The sequence below is a fragment of the Haliotis rubra genome, unplaced genomic scaffold, assembly GCF_003918875.1.
Source record: "Haliotis rubra isolate DU_JTF1 unplaced genomic scaffold, ASM391887v1 Scf1250, whole genome shotgun sequence".
NCBI classification, from domain to species: domain Eukaryota; kingdom Metazoa; phylum Mollusca; class Gastropoda; order Lepetellida; family Haliotidae; genus Haliotis; species Haliotis rubra.
This window is the reverse complement of record NW_025765171.1, coordinates 137192-162947: the sequence shown is the minus strand read 5'-3', so window position 1 is coordinate 162947 and position 25756 is coordinate 137192. Positions and strand designations below refer to the sequence as shown.

General features: G+C 40.2%; 2 protein-coding genes across 3 annotated transcripts in view; one reads left to right on the top strand and one right to left on the bottom strand.

The window, feature by feature from the left end:
- Positions 1–1681: 1681 nt before the first annotated feature.
- Positions 1682–15977, bottom strand: LOC124266380 (C-type lectin domain family 10 member A-like). The gene is made up of 5 exons (XM_046701189.1): positions 15524–15977; positions 3477–3749; positions 2927–3018; positions 2308–2392; positions 1682–1896 (listed from the first exon to the last, which is right to left on the bottom strand). The coding sequence occupies exons 1-5, from the start codon at positions 15918–15920 to the stop codon at positions 1682–1684; spliced, it is 1062 nt and encodes a 353-aa protein (XP_046557145.1). The 5' UTR covers positions 15921–15977.
- A 9066-nt stretch (positions 15978–25043) lies between these two features.
- LOC124266378 overlaps positions 25044–25756 on the top strand; it is a 39404-nt gene continuing 38691 nt past the window's right edge. Inside the window, exon 1 of one of the 2 annotated variants that reach the window (XM_046701187.1) lies at positions 25044–25115. In XM_046701187.1, the coding sequence (XP_046557143.1) occupies positions 25047–25115 (69 nt within the window). In that variant the 5' untranslated portion in view covers positions 25044–25046. The remainder of the gene's footprint in view (positions 25116–25756) is intronic. The other variant, XM_046701188.1, reaches the window with a different exon arrangement.

The following is a 25756-nucleotide window of genomic DNA, read 5'->3' as shown; positions in this document are numbered from 1 at the left end:
CAATTATCAGTAATATTGCGCATATTTGGGGCTACTTGAAATCATTCTCGCGCCCGAACTGGTTTTAAAATCGTGTGAAATCAGTGCAAGCCCGTGCATGCATCGTGCAATCGACTGCTTATAGTCTGTTTGCGGTGAAAACGTACCGATGAATATCTCTTTTTAAAAAGTAAATCAAATAAAGTGAAACTAAGGTTGCAAATCCCCGATAATTTTACCTTGCCTATTGAACATTTAAATCTCATAATTATATTCAGCATAGGATAAAAGTTGTTTAACAAACGATCATAGTTTCAAAGCGCTGTTATTGGTTTGTATTACAATGGGGTATGCGCATTAAATAAAACACCGAGAACATGTAGGTTTGGTCGTAGTTAACGCTCATTACGTACCGCACGGGCATTTGTTTCACTGTTCCAACTACTGCGCTTACCCCCTTAAAATTGTAATACAAACCAATAATATTGATTTGAAACTATGATCATTTGTTAAACAAATTTTATTCTAAGTTGAATATTATTCTGAGATGTTCATTTGGCAAGGTCAAATTATGAGATTTGCAATCTTAATTTCACTTTATTTGATTACTTTTTTGTTTAAAGTGAAATTGATCGGTACGTTTTCACTGCAAACAGACTATAGACGCGGGACATTTGAGGGTCTTAACCAGTGGGCTAAAAATAAATGAAACAGATGGAAAACAAATACATTTTTGTCATTCTTAGAATATAAAGTGTTATAGTAAACTCGTAACTCGACCAGAAGTGAGGTATAAGTCAGATGTACCCACACTTCCTCGGTGTGTCGCTCAATACCCATCGGCTAGCGCCTCGGAGGCCACATGACTCAAACAGTAGGGGATTGGCCACACGACTCAAACAGTAGGGTATTGAGCGACACACCGAGGAAAGTGTGGGTATATCTAATACATAACCTCGCCACATGTGATCAGTTTGTTTGTGTTTGTGTTTCTCTTAGCTAACAAGATTTACAAGATCGCTGCATATTGCCATTGCTTTTTCCCACGAAGGCCTCATGCTGAGAGGGACTTTATGCCAAACACATTTGTATGTGATTTTCATTTTCCTTCTTTCGGTGCAGGTTAATTATGTGTGGATGTCAAGGAGCAAGGGCAAATCTTAAAGAAGCAGAGAGGATATCCTTGAGGTTTAATGGCAACAGTTTGAATATTTAAAAGCAAACGTTCCACGCAAGCGAAACGTTATGATTAAACAATGAATAATGATGCTTTGTTGCTTTGGACATGCAATCCTCGTCTTTAAAACCAACAATAGCAACATCATGTTTAATTTTTGAAACCAAATTAACATGAAATTATGAATACAAGAATATATTTACCTGAACAATGAAATGAAAATTATTCAAAGCAGCGACATGTAATCAGTAAGAATTGTCTATGCGTGCTGTAAATATGTCCCTGCATGAGTTGGGTTAAACACTATACGCCACTTTGAACAAGCCTTGAAATAAGCCAAATAAATTGCGGGTCTTAGACGTTATTAAAGCAAAAAAAAAAAAAAAACATTATTAAAACGAACCGGATTCGAACTCGTGATCATACGTTCCTGGCTCAACTGAAAGACGCAACTCTGTACAGCGAATTGCGCCTTGATGGATTGGGTAATGTTAAATATCGTCTAGTTAGGAAATCAATTTTGACTCATTTTGAACATTCTACAAACAAATCCATGGTTCCGTCCACAGTTTCGTCATCAAGGACACGCGTGTCAGGCAGGAAAACACCACAGTACTTCCTGCCTCGCCCGCTCAGGAAGCCACCTCCGAATTCATCAAAGGGCACTTCGCTTTTACTTCCTTCCCAAAACCACGTCCCCTTACGTCCAATTTTGGCGCCGGTCCAGATCTTATTTGTTTCTGCAATATAGAAATACACGATGCCCTTATTTCATTTCATTTCATTGTAAGTGTCCTGGGGTAAACACATTTACCACTTTTTGTGAAACACATGACCTGTTTACCAAACATATTCAATGATTGAATGAAAAAAAATAACGTTTGGGATACACGAAACATGCAGTGACACCTCTTCAACCATTTACCATCACACGGACGTATACGAAGAGAAATCAAATCAGCTAGACATCAGACTTACACCAGCAGGTAAGTGGGATGTGCTGGGGTGGTGGTAATTATTTCACACACATTAACCATACATTCAGTGGTTTTTATATTTTTGTCATTTCTAAAAATGTCCATGGATCATTTGAAACAATCTGTATTTTGTCTAAACATTGAGTACAGATGTCAAACAAACTGAGAAATTACCGTTTCCAAATATGCTTGACACAAACTCAGCCTCTTCTTGGGAATAGATTTCAACCAGGAAAGCTCCCGTCTGTTTACACATAAACTGAATAAAAGGAGAAACATTTGTGAGACATATTATATCAGATAGACATCTATGAATGTGATCGGTGTTAGTTAAGATCTCTGTGGAGCGAAGCATGGAGAGATTGACCCGGTATACATCACCAGTATATCGCCAGAACATCACCAGTATATCATGTGAATCTCGCACACGAGCTGCATGGCGTTTTTTAAACGTCGGAATCCTATGCCACAAAAAGGATGAGTTTAAAATGTTCCTTACCAGTGCTTGAATAATTCCAAAAGACAACAGGGTCATAAAAAACACGATTTTTTAAAACCAGTGTTATATCGTCAAATATTGGTTTGCAACATTTTATGACAAAATCGCGTCTTGAAAGAGTGAATGCAGCTTTTACGCTGCATATTATAGTGGCTTCCACCATAGTTGCCGATGTTCGGGGTAATCTAGTGGTTAAAGCGTTCGCTCATCACAGCGAAGTCTCATATTCGATTTATGGGTATAATGCATGATCACCATATTGGAATATTGCTAAAAGCGGAAGCCAAATCTTACCTTCGCTATTTTCCACGATGAAGGTTCAGGCACATGAAGATAACACGAAGTTTGAAACCTCTTCCAGTGTTGGGGGCAATCATTTTGGACACCTACAAAACAGCACTGTATTAACACAGAAATCATAGCTTTCAATACCATGCGTATTTGTCAACAAAACAACACCTTCAATTGTAAATATAGGATGTACTTATGATGATGTGAATTATATGAGATAACAAGGCAATGTTAATGTAAGGAAATGACCAGTTTTAGTGAGTGAGTGAGTGAGTTTGATTTTACGCCGCTTTTAGCAATATTCCAGCAATATCACGGCGGGGGGACACCAGAAATGGGCTTCACACATTTTGCCCATGTGGGGAATCGAACCCGGGTCTTCGGCGTGACGAGCGAACGCTTTAACCACTAGGCTACCCCACCGCCCCTATAACCAGTTTTAAAACTAACGGAAACAAATCATCTTAGTACCATTTTGTGAGAATCAATATGTCACACTTCATCATGCACATCAAACGCACAGCACTAGTAGTAGTATTTGTGTTGATATTACCTATGGAATCGAGTTTCTTTTCGATTATTGACATTTCTTCGACAACGCTTAACATGGATGAATGGAGAGGACGCACAGCATACTTGACAACACCTGTCAGATCTTCGGACATGTTGGTGATCTTAATTGACAGTTCCTCCTTGTTGATGTCAACCTGTTCCAAGACTGACATCACGCTGGCCTGAACATTCCATAATGTGGATGTCCTCCTCTTGAAATCTTCGTAATCCCGTTTTATTTCTCCAATTGCTTTTACAAGTGCGTCATTTGTCTCTGTGGTAAGATAAAATTTTGCCCATGTGGGGAATCGTTATTGATTTAGAGCAAGAAGTACGTGATATAAATCAAAACAAAGCACACTCCCTAATAATTATTTATTTTCACGTAAAAACCACAAAGTTTTCGTAATTATGACGTCATGACACCACATTGTGACGACTCAGATATATACTGGTACGTGTTCACTTTGGGGCATTGTAAAGAGAACAGTGTGCGGGATGTTATATTTCATACCTATGTCACGAAAATTGGGTCCGAATTCACAAATATATATTACTCTCTCAGGCAACGTAATACATGCGCTTGAGTATATTGAGTAAAACGACGAAATCAGCTGCATCCCGATTTATGTATTAGATATGACTCGACCTTCGAATCATCGCCACGTTAAACATCCGAATTATCACAGTGATCCTGCAGTCAGAGAAATCACAAGATAGTATTTACACAGTTGTTGTTAGTCTCCTCTAACTGGTTGGTGTGTCTAACTGGTACCCACTCCCACTCCCATCCCCACACACACACCATTCAGGCTCCCAAACGTTCAACTGGACTGACTGAGTATGGTATTACGCCGTTTTTAGCAATAATCCAGCAATATCGCGGCGGGGGACACCAGAAATAGACTTCACAAATTGTACCCATGTGGGGAATCGAACCCGGGCCTTCGGCGTGACGAGCGAACGCTTTAACCACTAGGCTACCCCACCCCCGTTCAACTGGAACTTGCAGAAGAAGACATAAACCATTCAGAGGACCGTGAGGTTTGTGTAAGATGTCCCAAAAATACAACAAAACAAACAAAAACAACAAAAAAAAAAAAACCCACAATGTTATAAATGTATGTCAAACACATTAAGCGCTTAGCTACGTCGTAATTTGTTACTGGGAACTTATTCTGGTGTGCTTGTCACGACACAGAGTATAAGCTTTCATGTCTGTGTATGAACAGTATTAGGTTTCGTTGACATGACATTCAAGCTGGTGAAGCATATTGTGTTACCATTTCTGACATGCAACACTATCCGTCTACGTGTTCTCTCTCTCTGAAATGGGGGCAGTGGGGTAGCCAAGTGGTTAAAGCCTTCACTCGTCACGCCGAAGACCCGAGTTCAATTCTCCACACCGGCTACAATGTGTGAAACCCATTTCTGGTGTCCCCTGCCGTGATATTGTTGGAATATTGATAAAAGCGGCGTAAAACCCAACTCAATCACTTACTCTCTCTCTGAAATGCGTTAAGACAGGTGTTGATGTGATTATGTATTATTTCCTGTGAATGTAGAATGAATAGTTTGTCTTTAGGACGTGTCAATATGAAGCACGTGTTCATGATTTAGTTTGTCCTACTTATTATTCCACACGGTCTGGTGGCACTACAGTTATGACCCTTATCGAGTAATGTATGACACGATAGCTATATGTGGATCGTCACTCTCCAGGTCCGAGTTCAATTTCCCAACGTGTGATCGAAGTGTATAAAGCCTGTGGCTGGCGTTCCCTGATATGATGCTGCTGAAATATTACGGGATGCGCCGTAAAGCCAAAGTTTTAACTCACTTACTCACAAATTAATTTTAGTTACGCCATCACATATGTAAATCATCAACATCACATATGTGACTCATCAACATCACATATGTGAATCACCAACATCATATATGTGAATCTTGAACGTCAGATGTGACTTATCAACATCGCATTTGTGAATCATCAACATTGCATGAAAGGATCATCAGCATCACATATGCGTATTATCAGCATCACATATGTGAATTATCAACATCACATATGTGAATTATCAACATTACACTTTGGAATCATCTACATTGAATATGTGAATTAGCAACATCACATCTAAATTTACTGTGACCCTGCAAAGTACTTCGTCATTTATTGTCAGAGATGATTGTTATAGAAACATGTTAATCAATCGTCTATCTTTTCTAGTTTGTATTCATCCTTAACTGCTATGAAGAATGAATTTACTGGCTTTCTCAGATATTTATACGATCGAAAGTTTCGTGAATACTGTAGCTGCGCATGCGTGATTGTTAAGTTAACACTAACCACTTACTCACTTAATTAGTTTATATTTGTGAAACGATAAACACGAATCATGTCATGCATTTTACAATTTTTATCTGCTGGTAATGTTTGAATGTAAAAGAGCATTCCTGTATGTTTTTTATTCAAGTTCACATTTTAGCGGCATCGACTTGTTGTTTATACAGTTAGATGACTGATCATTGAGAAAACGACATAATTTTACTTTTTCTATTTTTCAGCTCTCAGTAAATGCAAATTATCATGGTATACTTTCTATGTTTATTTCTTACTCATCCATATTTGCTTGACTTGAGCTAAGACTAGTCTTGCTATTGCAGAAACGGCATTTACTGGTATATATTATACTCCAGTAATAATTATCATGTACGTAACGTTTTCGAGTTGCTGTTACTGCCTTTGCTTATCAGATGAGTGAATGGATATCATATTATGCGCCCTTTAGGCCCAATTCACACTAGAGCACGATGGTACTACGATGGCAACACGAATGGATCGTACTGGAATCGTGCTCAGAGTGTTACAATGTACACGATCAACACGATTCCTGCGCAACTAGTGCACAAAGCTTGTACAATCCTTGTACGAAATGAACACTAAACAAACACAACATGAACACGATCAGAACACAAACAAGATACGATGCTTTCACGATGTCAACACGAAAGGTGTACGAATTATGCACGATGTTACACAAAATTGTGACCAATCAGGACTCTTCCCTCCAAAACGACTCCACTTCACGTCCGTGCTATGGGTGTATAATGCAATGGAAATGAAGGAAAGGGCATCAGTGTTCATCAAGTTTCTAAGATGACAACTAGGAAAAGAAGATTGCAGCCTGAGCTGGAACTAACTGATTGTGGATTTGGAGATGATGGAGGTGGAGGTGAAGATGAGGTAGAGGAGGAGGATGTTGGAGGAAGGGCCACAAAAGAATAGACGAAAAAAAAGGAGTAAGGACAGTGTGGACACGAGACTGGTTGTTACAGAGACCTCTGTATGGGCAGTATGAGATTCTGCTAGCGGATCTGAACAATAAAGACCGGGTCAGCTGTAAGAACTTCCTGAGGTTGGACAAGCTCTCAACCAAGCGTTGGTCATTCGAGTCTGCCCTTATATCAAAAAGAAAGATACTCCTTTCAGGAAAACACTCGACCCAGGCTTGAAGAATGCTGCTACTCTTCGCCACCTCGCTACGGGGAACAGCTACTTGGACCTGCAATACTTCTTCAGAGTCGCCAAGAACACCATTCGTGCCACAAGTCTCAGAGGCCATCATAAACGTATACTCATCCGAAGTCATGGCTCCATGCATTACTCCTGAACAGAGGAAAGTAATTGCTGACGGCTTCCTAGAAAATGGAACATGCCCCACGCCTGCGGAGCTGTGGATGGGAAACACGTGCGCATCAGGTGCCCGAGGAAGTCTGGGTCGCTGTTCTACAACTACAAGGGCTATTTCTCGGATGGCCAGCTCTTCTGACCTCAGAAACCTGCTGGAGGACGGTGGGAGTCCCTGCATCTGAAAACCTCCCGGTAGCGAGGAAGAAGTACCGTACCTAATCATCGTTTGCGACGCCTACCCCTGCGAACTAGGCTGATGAAACCATACTCCAGACGTCAGATTAGCAGACAAGAACGTGTCTTCAACTATTGACTGTCACGGACACGAAGAATCGTCGAGAAAGCTTTCGGCATTCTGTCCTGTAAATTTTGTTGTCTTCTCAGAATGCTGTGCCAAGTCAATACGTCAGCCATTGACTCCAACATTCTGTACTGTGTGATGCTCCATAACCTCAGCAGCCTCCGCTACCCTGGGCAACCTCAAGGAGCAGATCATCAAGACAGGCAGCACAACGTCGTCCCCGGTGACTCGAGACAGTGCAGGCAGCTAGATAACATCCGTCTTGGCATCGATTCTGACGTCAACACCGAGCGCAGAGGTAGTTTGGCAGAGGATCAGGGTGTCCCTCAAGGCAGTATTTTGTCTGTCACTTTATTTAGTATCAAGATCAACAGTTTTCCAAGGTTTTAAACGATTCACTTGATGGATAACTTTTTGTGGATAATTTTAATATTTCTTGTCGTGGTAAAAAATGCATACTATTGAACGGCAACTGCAGTTGTGGTTAAATAAGATAAAGAAATGGTGTCTTGAAAACAAAACTAATTGTCTACACTTCTGTAGAAAATATAAGCCGCATAAAGACCCAGAACTATCTTTGAATGGCACTCCGATCAAAGTTGTCAAGGAGGCCAAGTTCTTGGTCCTCATTTTCGACTCCGATTTAACTTTTTTGCCGCATATTAAATCCCTTAAAGGTCACATAAACCCTAGGGGGTAAAAATACATAAATCACTAACTGGCATCGTTATAAATGCAACCCCGTCATTAAAACTACTCATTTCGACCTTTAATTGACTTAAATCGACCTTTTTGACAACAGTGCACAATTTTCACCCGCGAACGAAATTTCAACCAATCAGAGCGGCGCGACTCTGTGACGTCATATGAGGAATAGCTTTGAGGGCCGATGCAGAATTCATCTACATTTTAGGGGGTAAATTATCTTGTTTACAGGCTTGTATAAACCTGAAATCGTGACAATTGTTGTGGAAAATGAAAGCTATATGTTCTCACAATTAACTGGCATTTAATTTTGTCTCCTGCTTTGCCTAGTTTCCGAGTTACAACTTGTTTTCATAGACGCTTCTGTCACAATTGATTGGTGTCGTTAGGCCCTATTTGTATAATGACTGATCCAAATTGATCCCATTTCTGTGTTTTTACCTCGATATTTAATCATGTCATGTAAAATCTGTTTGTATTCTCAAAACAGTGTCGGCCCATAAGTTTTCACATGCAATACAGCAATTAATACTCCCTTGTTGTAACCCGTGTTAGGTGGTATAAACCTACGCATGTTATTTGTCATCATTCACTTGATGGTCAGTTAATGAATTTATAACAGGTATAATTAGTGGTAACACCACTTAGATTACCCGACAAAGGTTCCCATTTGGCATTTCTTGTGTCTGGAGTAAATATTCAACATTATGAACATCGATCAAAGGATTAACCGATAACACGCTGATTGATTAATTACTTTTATCTTACACAGCCGAATTGTCAAAAAGGTAGTGTTTATGTATGTAGATTTACTAATCTATACTGAATACACTCTGCCGTGTCGGTGTCTGCGTAAAAACAACGTCCTTGTTTCAAAGGATTAACCGGCAATACATTGATTGATTGCCCATAATTGGCTAACTAAATTACTGTTTTTAATGAAAGGCGGACATTATGCAATTAGTTGCCAGGTGTGCTATCTTGGGTGACCAATGAGACTATACACCAATACCTGAAAAGATTTATCACTTTTTCGTATATTAAACTGTTAAAAGACACATCATTTGGAACAGTTTTGTGGATATTGATGGATACATTCCTCAAACAAGGTAATGGCCTGATATTGTTCCTAGAACTTTAATCTGTTTTAATTTTAATATTTGCATTTTGTTTTTTTTAATCATTTGTCGTAGCATTCAACAGAATCATTGTTTTCGCCGTGAAGTGTAATGAGACAGACAACATACACTAGGGTGTGTGTGCGAATTATGATTCACATTGGCAAACTATAAAATGTCTAGATATTACAGTTCTGTTATAAATTCACTATAAGTATCAGCAGATCGTCAGCTTTTTATTTAGTTTCAAAATGCATAAAAGTATGCTAATAAACTAATTAGGATTATAAGACCAAATATAAAGACGCACATTGACTAGTATCTACATACTGGTGAGTGGACATTAACCATGTGAATGTAGCAAGAAATTTATCGCGCAGTATGGTGACTTCGACCCCCACCTCGCTTCCGTGGCAGAAATCGTTATGTTATAAGTTGTGTCATGCAAAACCCTTTTGGTTATGATTCCAATACATATTTAACTACGAGTAGGAAGTAGTTTTGATTTTCTAACTTGATGAAAACAAACCATAATCTCATTAATTCTAACAGACTTTACGATTTTCAAAAATGGCGGCGCCCTGTCGGGAACATCCGCCAGTCTGTGGATAAATGCTATTTAGGTTTGTTTTCACCGAGTTACAAAATCAAAACTACTTTCTACTGGTAGTAAAATATGTATTTTATTGATGGCCAATAGGATTTTGCATGACATAGCGTATAACATAACAATTTCTCTCCTGGCAGCGAAGTGGGTGTCAATATAATACTACTTACAATATTATTGTTACTTCGACCACAACCTCACTTCCGAGGAAGAAATCGTTATGTTACAAGTTGTGTTATGGAAAATCTTTATGGTCATCAATCATATACATATTTTACTATAACTAGTAAGTAGTTTTGATTCTTTAACTTTCGTGAAGCGATCTGAACACAAGTAAGATATCGTTTCAGGCTTCCACAACGCTCGCTTCGCACTCACAAACATAACCCATTTAGCACGAACTGCGGGATCCTGTGGAAATCTGTGCATGGTGACACCATCACCCGACCTCTAGGAGCAATTGAGGACAAAGCAACGATTCGGCATGTCGTCGTTGATGTCGAGAAATCATCAAAATGATGAGCGTGCTACACACTTTCTATACAACTAACTGAAAATCGTTCCTCATATGACGTCACTGCAGTGCTCTGGCGACAGAGTTACGTAACCTGTCTGTGGTTTCGTTGGCGGGCGAGAGGGAAGCAGGCGACTTTTTGGCCACTTTTAATCGCTCGGTATTAATTAACCACAAGTTTTTAAAGAATAAATTTGGTGTTCCGCATAAGACTAACCACAAATCTTTCATATGTAATGGTTAAAAGAGTAATAAAAAACAAAGTTTAGTGGTTCTTTAAAGCTAAATGCCTGAAGGCCCTTGATTTGTTGAAAGTTGTTTCCAACTCAAAGTGGGGAGGGCATGAAGCTACCCTCCTCCACCTATATCGATCATTGATCCGCCCGAAATTTGATGATTATGGCTCCATCGTATATGGTGAAGCCTGCAAAAGCAACCTAAAACTACTTGATGCTGTCCACCACCAAGGCCTAAGACTTTGTCTTGGGTCCTTTAGAACCTATCCTATTGATAGTCTCTATCTTGAGGCTCCCTTAACCAACGTCGTATCAAATTATCATTACAGTATATAACAAAACTCTATTCTAACGAATCTAATCCTGCATTTAACTGTGTTTTCAATCCTCTTTATGGGGATTATACAACAAAAAATCTTCTCTTGCTCCGCCTCTTGGGCTAAGAATTAAACCATTAATTTCTGATGCCGGCATTGAGCTGGAAAATATATCTCCTTCCCGTTTGCTTTCTTCTCCTCCTTGGCAATTGGTGAGGCCTGAAGTTGACCTAACTCTGACAAAGTTTAAGAAATCTAAAATTAATGAATTACAGTATAAACAAGAATATAATCAAATAATCAATTAAAGAATAAATATAATACATACAAAAAATATATTAATAAACACCGTAAATATAAACAATACATAATCTTTTCCGATTCTCTTGCGTGTCTTCAGGCTATTAAATTTTTTTCTTGTAAACATCCACTTTTATTAGAAATTATTGAATTGTATAATGAGCTTGCTTCTGGCCAATGCGACATTGTCTTTTGTTGGTTACCCAGCCACTTTGACATTTCTGGGAATACAATGGCTGATCTTGCTGCCAAGACAGCACTCAATAATTCTGTGACGCCACTTCTTATTCCATACTCTGATTACAAAGCTGGCTTTAGAACCTATATCCGTGATCTGATGCAAAAGAAGTGAGACACACAAGTAGGTATTAACAAATTACATGACTTGTCTTGCTTGACTGTGTTGAATATTCCATCACAAGGATATCTACTTCAAATCACGAACTATGAAAGATCTTTTTAATAATATAAGTTCTCATTTAATTATTGCATTTTAAAAAGAATTAGATTTGTTAACTGATTTGTAAATAGATAAATATTTTATGATTGGAAGTATAAATTAATAACGCAGATTGTTAAAGTACTGTCGGAAATGCTAGAAAAATGCTTTTTAGCCTTAATATCTTTATAAAGGTGATAAATGTAATATGTTGTCAATATATCAACTCGTCTATTGTCTACCTAATATTTATTGCAACTGATTTAACATTCCCATGCATTTAAAGGGCAGTTTACAGGAGAGAATTTGGTACCAAAACAGCAACTTAAGATTTTTTCAGAGTTCAACAACAGAAATCTGAAATAGTCTTTACATTTATGCTAATAATACAGGTGGTGTAAAAATATGAATTAACGTGTTTATAAAAAAATAAATTTTGAATGTTTATGTTACTTTACTTAATGATCGTTTCTTTATTGAAGAAATATAATATAAATGTTAAGTCTTGATAAATAAGTTTCCCGTCATGAATGCACATCTTTATCACAGCGTCCACTATGGCCAACGCTTTGTAGTCGATTGTTGCAAAGGTTTATAGGTTTTTTCCGCTTAAAAAAGACAGAGTAAACCTTACATTAGTTTAGAAAGGGTTTATTACAGAACTTGTAGAGCTGTTGGCATGTCTTACCAACAAGTTTGCAATATTGTAAACAAATCAGACAAGACAGGGACCGTCTCAAATGCAAAACCGGGACGTAAAACCATCCTTGACAACTTTGACAAGGGAGTGCTTAGACGGGGAGTCTACAAACTTTATGAGAAGAAAAATATATATATTCTAAAGAAGCTACGCCAGTGACTTCGTTAAATCTTTGGCCAATGTTCACAACTAGATTAAACTGACCGAATTACATTTATATTTTTGCAATGAAATATACTGTTGACATGCAAAACATTTATTAAAACGTTGCACATTTCTACAATCCATCGATAAGATAACACAAGTGATAGGATTCTTTCCAATGTACAGTAATTCGTATGTTTATTTCAAAACAAACACACATACACAAATGATCCCTTACATAACCGATACGTATGCTATACGTACACATATTCAACATTTTGCAGAAAACACCTATTGAGATAACCCCTCGCCCGAGCGTGTGCTCAGGTTTCAATTTCACCTGTCGATACCGTGGATGCTGATGACGTAACACAGGCAGTTAATGTTTGTATCAAATAACGTCCCACTACCCCTTATTTTTCTAAGTTTTTGGTATTTTCATCAGTGAAAACACATTTTAGAGCATGTCTTAAAATTTATTCCCTCGGTCTACATTAGGTAGATGTTTCTTGAAGTGATATTTGTTATTTAAGTAACTGTAATACCTCTGAATTTTAAATATAGGTCAAAAAGCATTTTTCTAGCATTTCCGACAGTACTTTAGTGGCTGTGCCCTCAAGGGGGTTAAAGTATTGTAAAATTAATGTCCTCCTGAGAGGGTACGTACCAGCCCAACATTTTCAAAGTCAATTTAAACTTACCAGGAGTTTTAGACGTAGTATTCTTGTTATTTTAATTTTGGCTGACATTTCTTACAATCGCCGGCAGCTGAAGGGATGGTGTAAATCCAACTAGGGTCCATGCAGGTAGCAAAGGTACTGTAAGTCCCCATGGTCCCTGGTATGGTGATCTACCTTCAGTTGTTGGTGATTTATAGCCTATTTTTATATTGTGTTGTCTTCTATAGTTGAAATGTTTTAGATTTAATTGCTAATTTTACATTTATATCTGTGATATTCTAGTTGTTTTACTGTCCTTTGCCGACAGCTATTTAAATTAACTACCTTGTTGTACCTTGGCTGTAATATTGCCGATGCGATGTAAAATTCTAACTCACTCACTCACTCATATATCATTAAAATAATGTGGTCCCAATAATCATTTTACGGTTGTGTCGAGATTCGGATAACTCGAAGTATTTAAGCTAGCACCTTCAAATTTAATGCTATGATTAGTTTTTTTCATCTACCAAATATTTCATGCTTTGTCATCAATTGGTGTTTCACGTTTCAAGCAGGTCAGCATTAACGCATGGTCGTCATAAGAGCCGATTGAAGAGAGGCTCAGCGCTGGTAATGTATCGACTTAATACGGTGGTGTGGTTCGTTTCTTGTGCCTCAGACACTGGTATATATGGTCCATATTCGATAACTTATGAACCGCCGAAACCTATGCTGATTTGTTCTGACTGCGGCGGAAACCAACATTCACTTCCGCATGGTTTAATGGTTTCCACAGCTGTGTGAAACTCTGTGCTGTTGGATCATCGTGATATATCCTTCCTTAAATAAGCACCGAGCCACTTCATGTCGAAGGGAGTGTTTTACATTTGTGATACAACAGTTTATGGTTTTCAATCTACATCCTCTTTCATAAACCTTGTTACTTAGTATAGATTACTGCACAATAGCAGATACACGGACGGAACTGATCACTTAAATGTATAACGTTCCACGCCCAGACCACATCGCAAGACATGTGTACCAGGATATAACTGTTCTTAACCCTGGCTGCTCGACATATATCGCTACAGCCCACAGTGTCTACATCTGGTACAACTGACGAAGTGTTAAGCCATTTAAAATGACTTTGTTTGTATATTTGTAGTTTTATGCCGCACTCAGCAATTCTATCGGTATGACTACAGAATACCGGATACCTTCCGCCATCTTTGAAAGCACGCGAGTTTACTTAGGGTTAGGGTAAAGGTTAGGGATAGGGTAAGGGTTAGGGTTAGCGTTAGCATTATGGTTAGGTGACACTAAACAATATGGCTGGTAGGTATCCGGTATTCTGTGTACCATTCTATCCTTGATCTTCACGGAATACGACGCAGTGGCCATCACAAGTAGCACCGCATCTTGCTATGTTCCAAAGAATAGGCAGGGGCATTCCATCAGTATTTTACTGAAAAACCGTCGTATAATTTTCTACGTTAGTGAAAAGCATTTAACGTCGCAGATCCAAACATTCCGACTACTTGACAAAAACACAATTAAGCCATTATCACCATCAGAACCTCACTTATCGTCCAATAAATATCAAGAGTAGTGAATTAGGAATACAAGCTGCACTCAATGACACACATAGTTAAACTGTGAAAATACCATTCACTGTTATTGGCATTACCATGATATTGCTGAGAACAGCATTATGTTCTATACTCCTTCCCCATAACAAGTTTGTTTTTTTATCTGTCAAACTATAAACAAATCAAGATTATTCAGATTATAAGCTTCAGCAGATGCTGTTGGAAGTAAAAGGCAATTGGTCAAAGATGTTTCAACTGAAAATCAGTTTCGACACCAGGTATCGGAAAGACTATATCCTCTCACGAAAACTCCACCACACATACCAAATGTGTGCTTTTGTGAAACGCCTCAATTATTAAAAAGAAGTATGCTGAAACTAATATCATGTAACATAAACTCTACTGAAACCCTGTATGTCCGCTATGGGGTTATGTGGCAGGGCAGTGTAACTGGCCCCCCACCCACTCAATGTCCATACAGAATGTTAAAATATATACCGCATTTATTTGAGGCAACTGTCTACACTCCGCACTCCCCAACCCCGCTCTTCCCCAACCCCGCTCTTCCCCTTCCACACACAAATCTTAAGCTAACATATTCTTGCCATATCTATCCTTCTACTCCCCGTGTTCTCACTTACATGTGTTTCATGTTAGGAGGGATGGTACTTTCTTCTCGTGTTTACAACAATGACGTTACCCAATTTGTTTTTATCACCGACCTTGTGTTATGGTTATCCCTGCGTGTACCGAGGCGGCGTCATTCTGCATACCGTGCATTTCACTCTCTAGTCTTTGGAAACGAATTTCAGAAAGTCGCTCCGCTTCTTCGACTTGAGCGTGGGAAATATTGAGACCAGTGTTTAGTTTATCTTCAATCTCGCCTGATTTCTCTTGTAGCCGGTCCAGGGTAGTGTTCAAGCCGCTGTTGATATACTCCAGTTTCGAATTGAAATAATCCAAACCTTCAGCGAACTTCTCAAACGCACCTTTCATTCTTTCAGAAAATGCGTCTATTTCGAAGCGTAGACTCTCAAACATTGGTTGGTGTGAGGTGCAGATGCTGGCAAACAATACAAGGATGAAAAAGAATAAGAGTGGTTTCTGTAAGACCTCCATTTCTCCCTCACCAATGCACGTAGACACTTGTCTGCTCTTTACATCAAGTACACAAGAGTTTCCAGACCCGGAAGGAGTTTGTGACGATTAAATCCCGATCCGGTTGTCCGGTTAGCCGAGATGCACAGTTATAAATGGCAAGGCAATGAGATACGTATTCACCTCTCACTAGTTTTATAGGCGACATTAGACTAACATCTAGTTACATTTTACAGAAAAAAGTTTTTAATAACGTTTAAAAATACAATAGAAAGGTGCCCACAGACTTAAAGTCTGATTGTCTAAACTTGCCACATTCTATACTTGCATGGGCTGCACTGGGTGTATTTGTTTCAGGGTCAGTATGACAGACTAAAGCGACATCTGTGACTGTATATTATACATGTATTTCACGTGGTGGACGGACATAACTCTACTACAATCAAACACAACCAGGAACAAATAATGCATGTCTGTTTTATTTATTTGATAAATCAGTTACACGGATATTAGCTTTTGGGACGTTAAACCGCGTAGATCGATGTTATTTAGTTCAAGTTAATTCTCATAGCAGAGTTTTGTATGACAACCTTTCACTATATGGGACGTATTTGTCGACATGATGAATTTTGTTAAACGATTCCATAAACATACACAGCTCTGTCGACGACTTGATTCAGAATCAGAGAAAGTTTGTTCAAAGGTCCAGTCAACAACCATCACTTATATCACGACAATCGTTAATTAGTCGAGTCTGAACCAATCAAACCGTTGTTTTCACGGGGTAGAAGTTATCCAGCGGGACATCTCAATCTTTACATGGCTCATCTCACACAGTGCATCACACCTAGCACCGGACCCCAATTCGCCCAGAAAAAGATAACATGCTAATTGATGTATTTTTATGGCGGCGGTCTGTAAATAATCGAGTCTGGGCCAGAACATCCAGTGATCAACAGCATGAACATCTATCTACGCAGTTGGGATACGATGACGTGTCAATCATGTCAGCGAGTTTGACCACCAGATCCCATTAGTCGCCTCTTACGACAAACATGGGTTACTGAAGATCAATTCTAACCCGGATCTTCACGAGTGTTTTTTACGCCAGTGGAATTCGATGCTGCTGATGTAAACTAGACTCTTGTGTGGATAGATGTTTCGTATTTGATAGAAGCATATAAATGTCCACTAGTGTCTGGGTGTATGTGAGTGTGTATTCTGTATCAGGGGATGGGTGACACTGAATAAACAGTATAAACTGTTACAGAAATTAGGCTATATATTCTTTTTAATTTTTTAAATTCTAATTCATTGGCGTATGTATGTGGCCAATAAAGCGTGAACAATTACCCATTGTTATAGCATATACGTCACATTCAGCACTGATATACAGGAAAGTCTGTGAAATATTCACAAATAGTTAAAGTCATCATTGTAGGGGCTAAGCAAACCAAGGAGACGATACTATTTATAATAAAGATTATTATCCTTGCCATAAAATATGAACTACATATCCATTTAATGAGCACCGTACATATCAGTTGCCTTGAACGAGTGTTTAAGACGATATTACCATGTGTGTCCTAGTTCATAGAGGTTATCACGCGAGTGTGTTTTGAGATATGCATCCTGTATAAGAAATAAACATATAGCGAGTCCCTCAGTGCAGTGGTGCTACTAGACTAACGCTTAGTCTCTGAATATAAATAATTTTGATTGTAACAAAAAAAACTATTTAAATTGAAAAGGAGCTCTAGTGAAACGGGAAATTCAGTACGTGGGTAAATACTGACTTGCTCGATCTAGGGCTTTAGCATAGACTAACGCTTAGTCCCTGAATATATATATTTAATTTTAATGGTAACAAATAAACCCATTTAAATTGAAAATGAGTCCCAGGGGGTTGGGAGATTCAGGGACTTGCTTCATTTATGGTTTAGCATTGCAGGGAGGGCTGGGCATTAGGGGAAATAATGTGGTTAAGGGACTGTGAGACGGACTAGGCTTTAGCATTGCAGGGAGGGCTGGGCATTAGGGGAAATAATGTGGTTCAGGGACTGTGAGACAGACTAGGCTTTAGCATTGCAGGGAGGGCTGGGCATTAGGGGAAATAATGTGGTTCAGGGACTGTGAGACAGACTAGGCTTTAGCATTGCAGGGAGGCTGGGCATTAGGGGAAATAATGTGGTTCAGGGACTGTGTGGTTGAGGGACAGATTAGGCTTTAGCATTGCCGGGACGGCGTGGCATTAGGGGAAATAATGTGGTTCAGGGACTGTGAGACAGACTAGGCTTTAGCATTGCAGGGAGGGCTGGGCATTAGGGGAAATAATGTGGTTCAGGGACTGTGAGACAGACTAGGCTTTAGCATTGGAGGGAGGGCTGGGCATTAGGGGAAATAATGTGGTTCAGGGACTGTGAGACAGACTAGGCTTTAGCATTGCAGGGAGGGCTGGGCATTAGGGGAAATAATGTGGTTCAGGGACTGTGAGACAGACTAGGCTTTAGCATTGGAGGGAGGGCTGGGCATTAGGGGAAATAATGTGGTTCAGGGACTGTGAGACAGACTAGGCTTTAGCATTGCAGGGAGGGCTGAGCATTAGGGGAAATAATGTGGTTCAGGGACTGTGAGACAGACTAGGCTTTAGCATTGCAGGGAGGGCTGGGCATTAGGAGAAATAATGTGGTTCAGGGACTGTGAGAAAGACTAGGCTTTAGCATTGCAGGGAGGGCTGGGCATTAGGGGAAATAATGTGGTTCAGGGACTGTGAGACAGACTAGGCTTTAGCATTGCAGGGAGGGCTGGGCATTAGGGGAAATAATGTGGTTCAGGGACTGTGAGACAGACTAGGCTTTAGCATTGCAGGGAGGGCTGGGCATTAGGGGAAATAATGTGGTTCAGGGACTGTGAGACAGACTAGGCTTTAGCATTGCAGGGACAGGCTGGGCATTAGGGAAATAATGTGGTTCAGGGACTGTGAGACAGACTAGGCTTTAGCATTGCAGGGAGGGCTGGGCATTAGGAGAAATAATGTGGTTCAGGGACTGTGAGACAGTCTAGGCTTTAGCATTGCGGGGAGGGCTGGGCATTAGGAGAAATAATGTGGTTCAGGGACTGTGAGACAGATTAGGCTTTAGCATTGTCGGGACGGCGCGGCATTAGGGGAAATAATGTGGTTCAGGGACTGTGAGACAGACTAGGCTTTAGCATTGGAGGGAGGGCTGAGCATTAGGGGAAATAATGTGGTTCAGGGACTGTGAGACAGACTAGGCTTTAGCATTGCAGGGAGGCTGGGCATTAGGAGAAATAATGTGGTTCAGGGACTGTGAGACAGATTAGGCTTTAGCATTGCCGGGACGGCGTGGCATTAGGGGAAATAATGTGGTTCAGGGACTGTGAGACAGACTAGGCTTTAGCATTGCCGGGACGGCTGGGCATTAGGGGAAATAATGTGGTTCAGGGACTGTGAGACAGACTAGGCTTTAGCATTGCCGGGAGGGCTGGGCATTAGGGGAAATAATGTGGTTCAGGGACTGTGAGACAGACTAGGCTTTAGCATTGCAGGGAGGGCTGGGCATTAGGGGAAATAATGTGGTTCAGGGACTGTGAGACAGACTAGGCTTTAGCATTGCAGGGAGGGCTGGGCATTAGGGGAAATAATGTGGTTCAGGGACTGTGAGACAGACTAAGCTTTTAGCATTGGAGGAGGAGGCTGGGCATTAGGGGAAATATTGTGGTTCAGGGACTGTGAGACAGACTAGGCTTTAGCATTGCAGGGAGGGCTGGGCATTAGGGGAAATAATGTGGTTCAGGGACTGTGAGACAGACGATGCTGAGCATTGGAAGGTGCTTTGGACAATAAGGGAACACTTGTTCAATGTAAACGGCTTGTGGACTGATGTTTGGGAGGACATGTATAGCATTGCCGGGACGGCTGGGCATTAGGGGAAATAATGTGGTTCAGGGACTGTGAGACAGTCTAGGCTTTAGCATTGCGGGGAGGGCTGGGCATTAGGAGAAATAATGTGGTTCAGGGACTGTGAGACAGATTAGGCTTTAGCATTGCCGGGACGGCGCGGCATTAGGGGAAATAATGTGGTTCAGGGACTGTGAGACAGACTAGGCTTTAGCATTGGAGGGAGGGCTGAGCATTAGGGGGAATAATGTGGTTCAGGGACTGTGAGACAGACTAGGCTTTAGCATTGCAGGGAGGGCTGGGCATTAGGAGAAATAATGTGGTTCAGGGACTGTGAGACAGACTAGGCTTTAGCATTGCCGGGACGGCGGGCATTAGGGGAAATAATGTGGTTCAGGGACTGTGAGACAGACTAGGCTTTAGCATTGCAGGGAGGGCTGGGCATTAGGGGAAATAATGTGGTTCAGGGACTGTGAGACAGACTAGGCTTTAGCATTGCAGGGAGGGCTGGGCATTAGGGGAAATAATGTGGTTCAGGGACTGTGAGACAGTCTAGGCTTTAGCATTGCAGGGAGGGCTGGGCATTAGGGGAAATACTGTGGTTCAGGGACTGTGAGACAGACAGACTAGGCATTGCAGGGATATTATTAGGGGAAATAATGTGGTTCAGGGAAAGTGAGACAGACTAGGCTTTAGCATTGGAGGGAGGGCTGGGAGCATTAGGGGAATAATGTGGTTCAGGGACTGTGAGACAGACTAGGCTTTAGCATTGCAGGGAGAGCTGGGCATTAGGAGAAATAATGTGGTTCAGGGACTGTGAGACAGATTAGGCTTTAGCATTGCCGTGACGGTGTGGCATTAGGGAAATAATGTGGTTCAGGGACTGTGAGACAAACTAGGCTTTAGCATTGCAGGGAGGGGCTGGGCATTAGGGGGAATAATGTGGTTCAGGGACTGTGAGACAGACTAGGCTTTAGCATTGCAGGGAGGGCTGGGCATTAGGGGAAATAATGTGGTTCAGGGACTGTGAGACAGACTAGGCTTTAGCATTGCCGGGACGGCTGGGCATTAGGGGAAATAATGTGGTTCAGGGACTGTGAGACAGACTAGGCTTTAGCATTGCAGGGAGGGCTGGGCATTAGGGGAAATAATGTGGTTCAGGGACTGTGAGACAGACTAGGCTTTAGCATTGCAGGGAGGGCTCGGCATTAGGGGAAATATTGTGGTTCAGGGACTGTGAGACAGTCTAGCTAGGCGTTAGCATTGCAGGGAGGGCTAGGCAGTAGGGGAAATAATGTGGTTCAGGGACTGTGAGACAGACGATGGTGATACATGGAAGGTGCTTTGACAATAAGCAAACACTTGTTTCATTGTAAACGGCTTGGGTGCTGATGTTTGGGAGGACATGTATAGTCTTGCCGGGAACAGCCGGTGGATCTCTCATTTTCATATAATTATCTCCGTTATTTCTGCCTTATACGCCAAATGGAACTTGTGGCGGTTGAGATAAGCGAGGTCGTTTTTCCCTGGCGTTGACGTCGTGTCTTTGGTATGAGTGTGGTGGCTATCATGAAGATTCCAGTATTATTTATAGACTTTAATGGCAAAATATGAAAGCTTCTAAATAATTATTCCTCAAGACATATCTCCTCACTAAAAGTATTTCCCATATGTAATTTTGATAGTTTATACCAGTTCACAAATGATTATCATAATTATCATGTAATTAGTTTTACAGGTATATACACAACTATTACTGCCAAACTCGTATTCTCGTTATTCAGTGTTATGAAATCTATTTTAGTCTGTCTATCAGATTATGGTAGGGTGTTGTTTTGAACTTCATAGCATATGGTTGTTCGTAACATATCCATATACCAATGCCATCAGGTTACGGTATTTACTTAGAATATATCAGTACTTTGTAAGTGCCAATGTCCACAACGTGCCTGTCAACCGCTTTACCTTTTCAAGAGTTTTCTAATTGACCGTAACATCTTAACAGTCCATCGCTTTAAGCGTCCAGTTACGCTAATTAACCATCAGGTGTGAATTAATCTTACCTTCGTCCTTCAACAAACTGATGACCATCCGTTGACGCTGTTATAATCCATTCTTTTGTGAATTTGTGATCAGCAACGCCCGCCATTTTAACTCTGTGGCAATCAGTCCATGTCGAAATGAGCTAAACGCTTTTTGACTCAGATCAGTGTTTTGCATTATGAAGTGTATATAACCTAGAGAATTACGTACAGAAGAACCCAGAGTCGTATTTGATGCAATTTCAAGTCATGTTATAAAAGTTGTCATTCATAAAGTTGTATGTTTCATTTTTGGCTAGGTCATGTTATTGAACATCTTATGTGTCAGATTAAATCCAATTGCCCCCTGACAATTGTAATCTTCCTCGTTAATTAGTCCATCCTAAGTCCCAGCCGATGTTGCTCGTTGCGTCCCCTCGGTAGGCAGCAAGGACGTAGCAGGACCAAGCAGGACGCAATTGTTTATCTTGTGATGCTGGAAGGCAGTCGGTGTATAAATTAGAAGTCAGTAATTGATTGGTAAAACGAGTCATTTTCATACCAAATACTTCCTGAGATTCTGTCCTCTTTAAGTCATAGAATTGGTCTATGACAGACAATTGATCATTTTCTCACCTCTATAAACATCTTGACTGGTTCTGAATTTGGCAGTCAACAGGTACGTTTCAGTCAAAGGGGAGATACTTCATTAAAAAATGTCCCCTTGTCCTTACAATGTTCAATATCTGATGCTATAAATAGACTGTACTATTTGAAAATAGAAACCAATTGTTATCTTAGTAACTATCAAATCATTCAGAATACCCACATAAAGAAGCAATCACCATATATATCATAGTGCATGGCCATGCATACTAAACATCAAGCTTGAGTGGGATATGCTAATAAGGAAGCATTATGCTGACGTACTTTAACTCCCCACACGAGTACGATGCGTGAAGCTCATTTCTCCTGTCCCCAGCCCTGATATTGCAAAAAGCGGCGTAAACCTAAACTCACTCACTCACTCCCCCTGACACAACATCTGTTATGTATCGGTGGTCTTGGAAAGCTATCTAAACTATCTTCCACTTGACATTCAGGAGAGGGGTGTAATGTTACGGTGGGGGTTTACTCGCAATGCAAGGTTGCCCTAAACTTGCGCAAGTTTGTAAGGTAATAATTAACAGTTTAAATGATAATATCTAAAAACTATAAATAGAAAGAACACACTGTCTGGCTACGTGAGTCATTAAACGACGAGTTCAATAGTCTGCCATAGTGTATTTTCCCAGAATTAGTCTACAATAGAATATTTACTCTCAGGTGTTATACAATGTTACAATCATATATTGTAGAATGTCGAGCCTCTATGGTCATATATTTGAAGATTTATGCGTTTTTGATAATGGAGTTTTGAAGAACACTATTGAAGTGGTTTCCACTTCCATGCTCTGATTAAAACTTATTTTGAATAACAAAGTCAAATATGTAAATTGTACAAAAGGCCTCCGGCCCATACACATTGGGGTTATACATAATATACTACATGTATTGCAAAAAGTAGTAATTAGTGTTTCAAACAACGAATCATGTTACAGGCAGTAAATTACATTATAAATAATGACTTACGATGGATCTACAAGACTTTATATCAAATTGGTACGTTTAATAACGCATAATTAATATAGTATGACAGCTGTATTGTTACATGATGGTCAGTTGATGAAAGTAGTTTAAAAGCTAATGTAGGTGGCTTGTATAGATAACATTCAGGTACATATTTCGTACGCAAATCTTCATTAACAGGACATACAAGCAAAAACTGAATTTCATTTTTCACATCTAAATTACACAGAGGGCACATTTTCTTGCGTCTTTCATTATATAATCGTCTTCCTTCATTTACCATTATGTTGATCAAGCCTAACCTAGAACTTATCTTAATTTCTTGGAACCTACCTATCGTAAATATAACAATATAAGTCTTATGCAGATAAACTGATGAATCATACGTTTCAGTATACCGTTCCAAAATATTCAACTGAGTTTGAAGTCCAACTACAGATTATAATAAAAGAATGACGTCATCAGCAAATACAAGAAAAACAATATTTGCATGCCATGCTTGCCATTTGAGTTAATATCGTAATCTCCCTTGCGACGATAAATCCTCTGCCGACCACCATAGAAGGACAAACTGAATCTGCCTTTACCTGTGAAGAGCACGCGAGACCATTGACGTTGTTTCCAGTCGCCATGATGTCTACTCCATCTCAAACCGCCTTGCCTGTGACGTGGTGTTCGTGGTGGACGAACTGAAGGTCGCCTACAGCGGAGTCCAGCTGCCCTTAAACGTCGACGAACTGCGCTCCTGGATAGCCTTACATTGTGAAGTCTTCTGTCTGAAGATCTGCTGCGTTAAGAAACGACGTGCATATTCCATGGAACCATTGGCATAAAATCTCTGCCACAGTCCACCAATAGCACTCTGACTCACATGAAAGCGGACAGCAACCTGCCGCTGAGTTTGACCAGATCCCAAACGGCCTGTAGCCTGACCCCTTTCAGCAAGTGTCAAAAGAAAGTTTGTAAAACATTCAGTTGCATATATTTCAAACAAAAACGAAGATCTTACAACTTTTAAGAAATAGTGTTACCAATAGCTCGACAATTCATTAATGACCCCGAGTATACATATTTACAAGAGATTCGACATCTGGCATATCTTCAGATAAAATACATGGTGTTGCATCATCTTGCAAAGGATAATCACCAAATGAATCATTAAAACTCATTATGAAATACATCACAACAGCAGCTTTGGCTTATAATTTGGAGATAAACTTACTGTGTTGGAAAGTCAGAGGTATATAACGATTAATTTAAAACCGAACGCGTAGATTTAAGATACATACTGTGTTGGAAAATCACAGGTATATAACGTGATTTATATACCTCTGAATGACTTTGATTAACCAATCACAGTCCAGTATTTACTGAAGTCATGGTAGAATTCTGTTTACAAGAAACACGATATGTTTTGTAGGACTGGCGTGATGTCAACGAGGCTGATTTCACCACTGTGAGGTGTATGGTTGGTGAATGGTATCACGGACAATTAACCAAACACAGATACCGAAGATTGGGTTACCTCACAGTGCGGTATAAAGGCGAAACCGCGGCAACACCCCCTAAATTGTGACTATGTCGGCGATATCCACAACGTGGATTTTGTTTGGGATATGTGTCGGTGCAGTATATTCTCACACGCTGGTAAGAGTTTAAATTAATAAATCCACAACTCAATGTTTCGGGTTCCGTTAGTCAGGCGTATAAGAATCGGTTCCCAATTAAGCAGATCGATGCTCATGCTGTTGATCACTGGATTGTCTGGTCCACACTCGATCATTTACAGACCACCGCCATATAGCTACAACATTGCTGAGTGCGGCGTAAAACTAAACTCACTCACTCATTCAGTCGTATAAGAATCCGTTAATCGTCTCTTTATGATCTTTAGTTTTCAACAGTTTTCGTTCTATATCACTATACACTTTGACTGTCTCTTTTTATCGCATTAAGATGACATGTACCTGGAATGCTTGAAAAAGCAAATGTTGCTCAATCGCCTGCGTCTTTACTCAATCACTCATTTACTCACTCACTCACATGATCGGGGCGTTCCGATCAGCACCCTGTGCCACTGATCTGCTGTCACATTCCCCCACACCAACAGCAAAGCAGCGTTCTGTGTGTAAGATATGGTTTCCCAGACAACCACAACCATCGAATCTATCTACGTTCGACACTTTGTGTTCTTTTCCGGCTTTGGAAAAGACTCCGCCACTATCAACATGGTTAAGCGTGTAGGGTGTACCGCCATCACATAATCGTATACTTTGTCTCCGATTAAA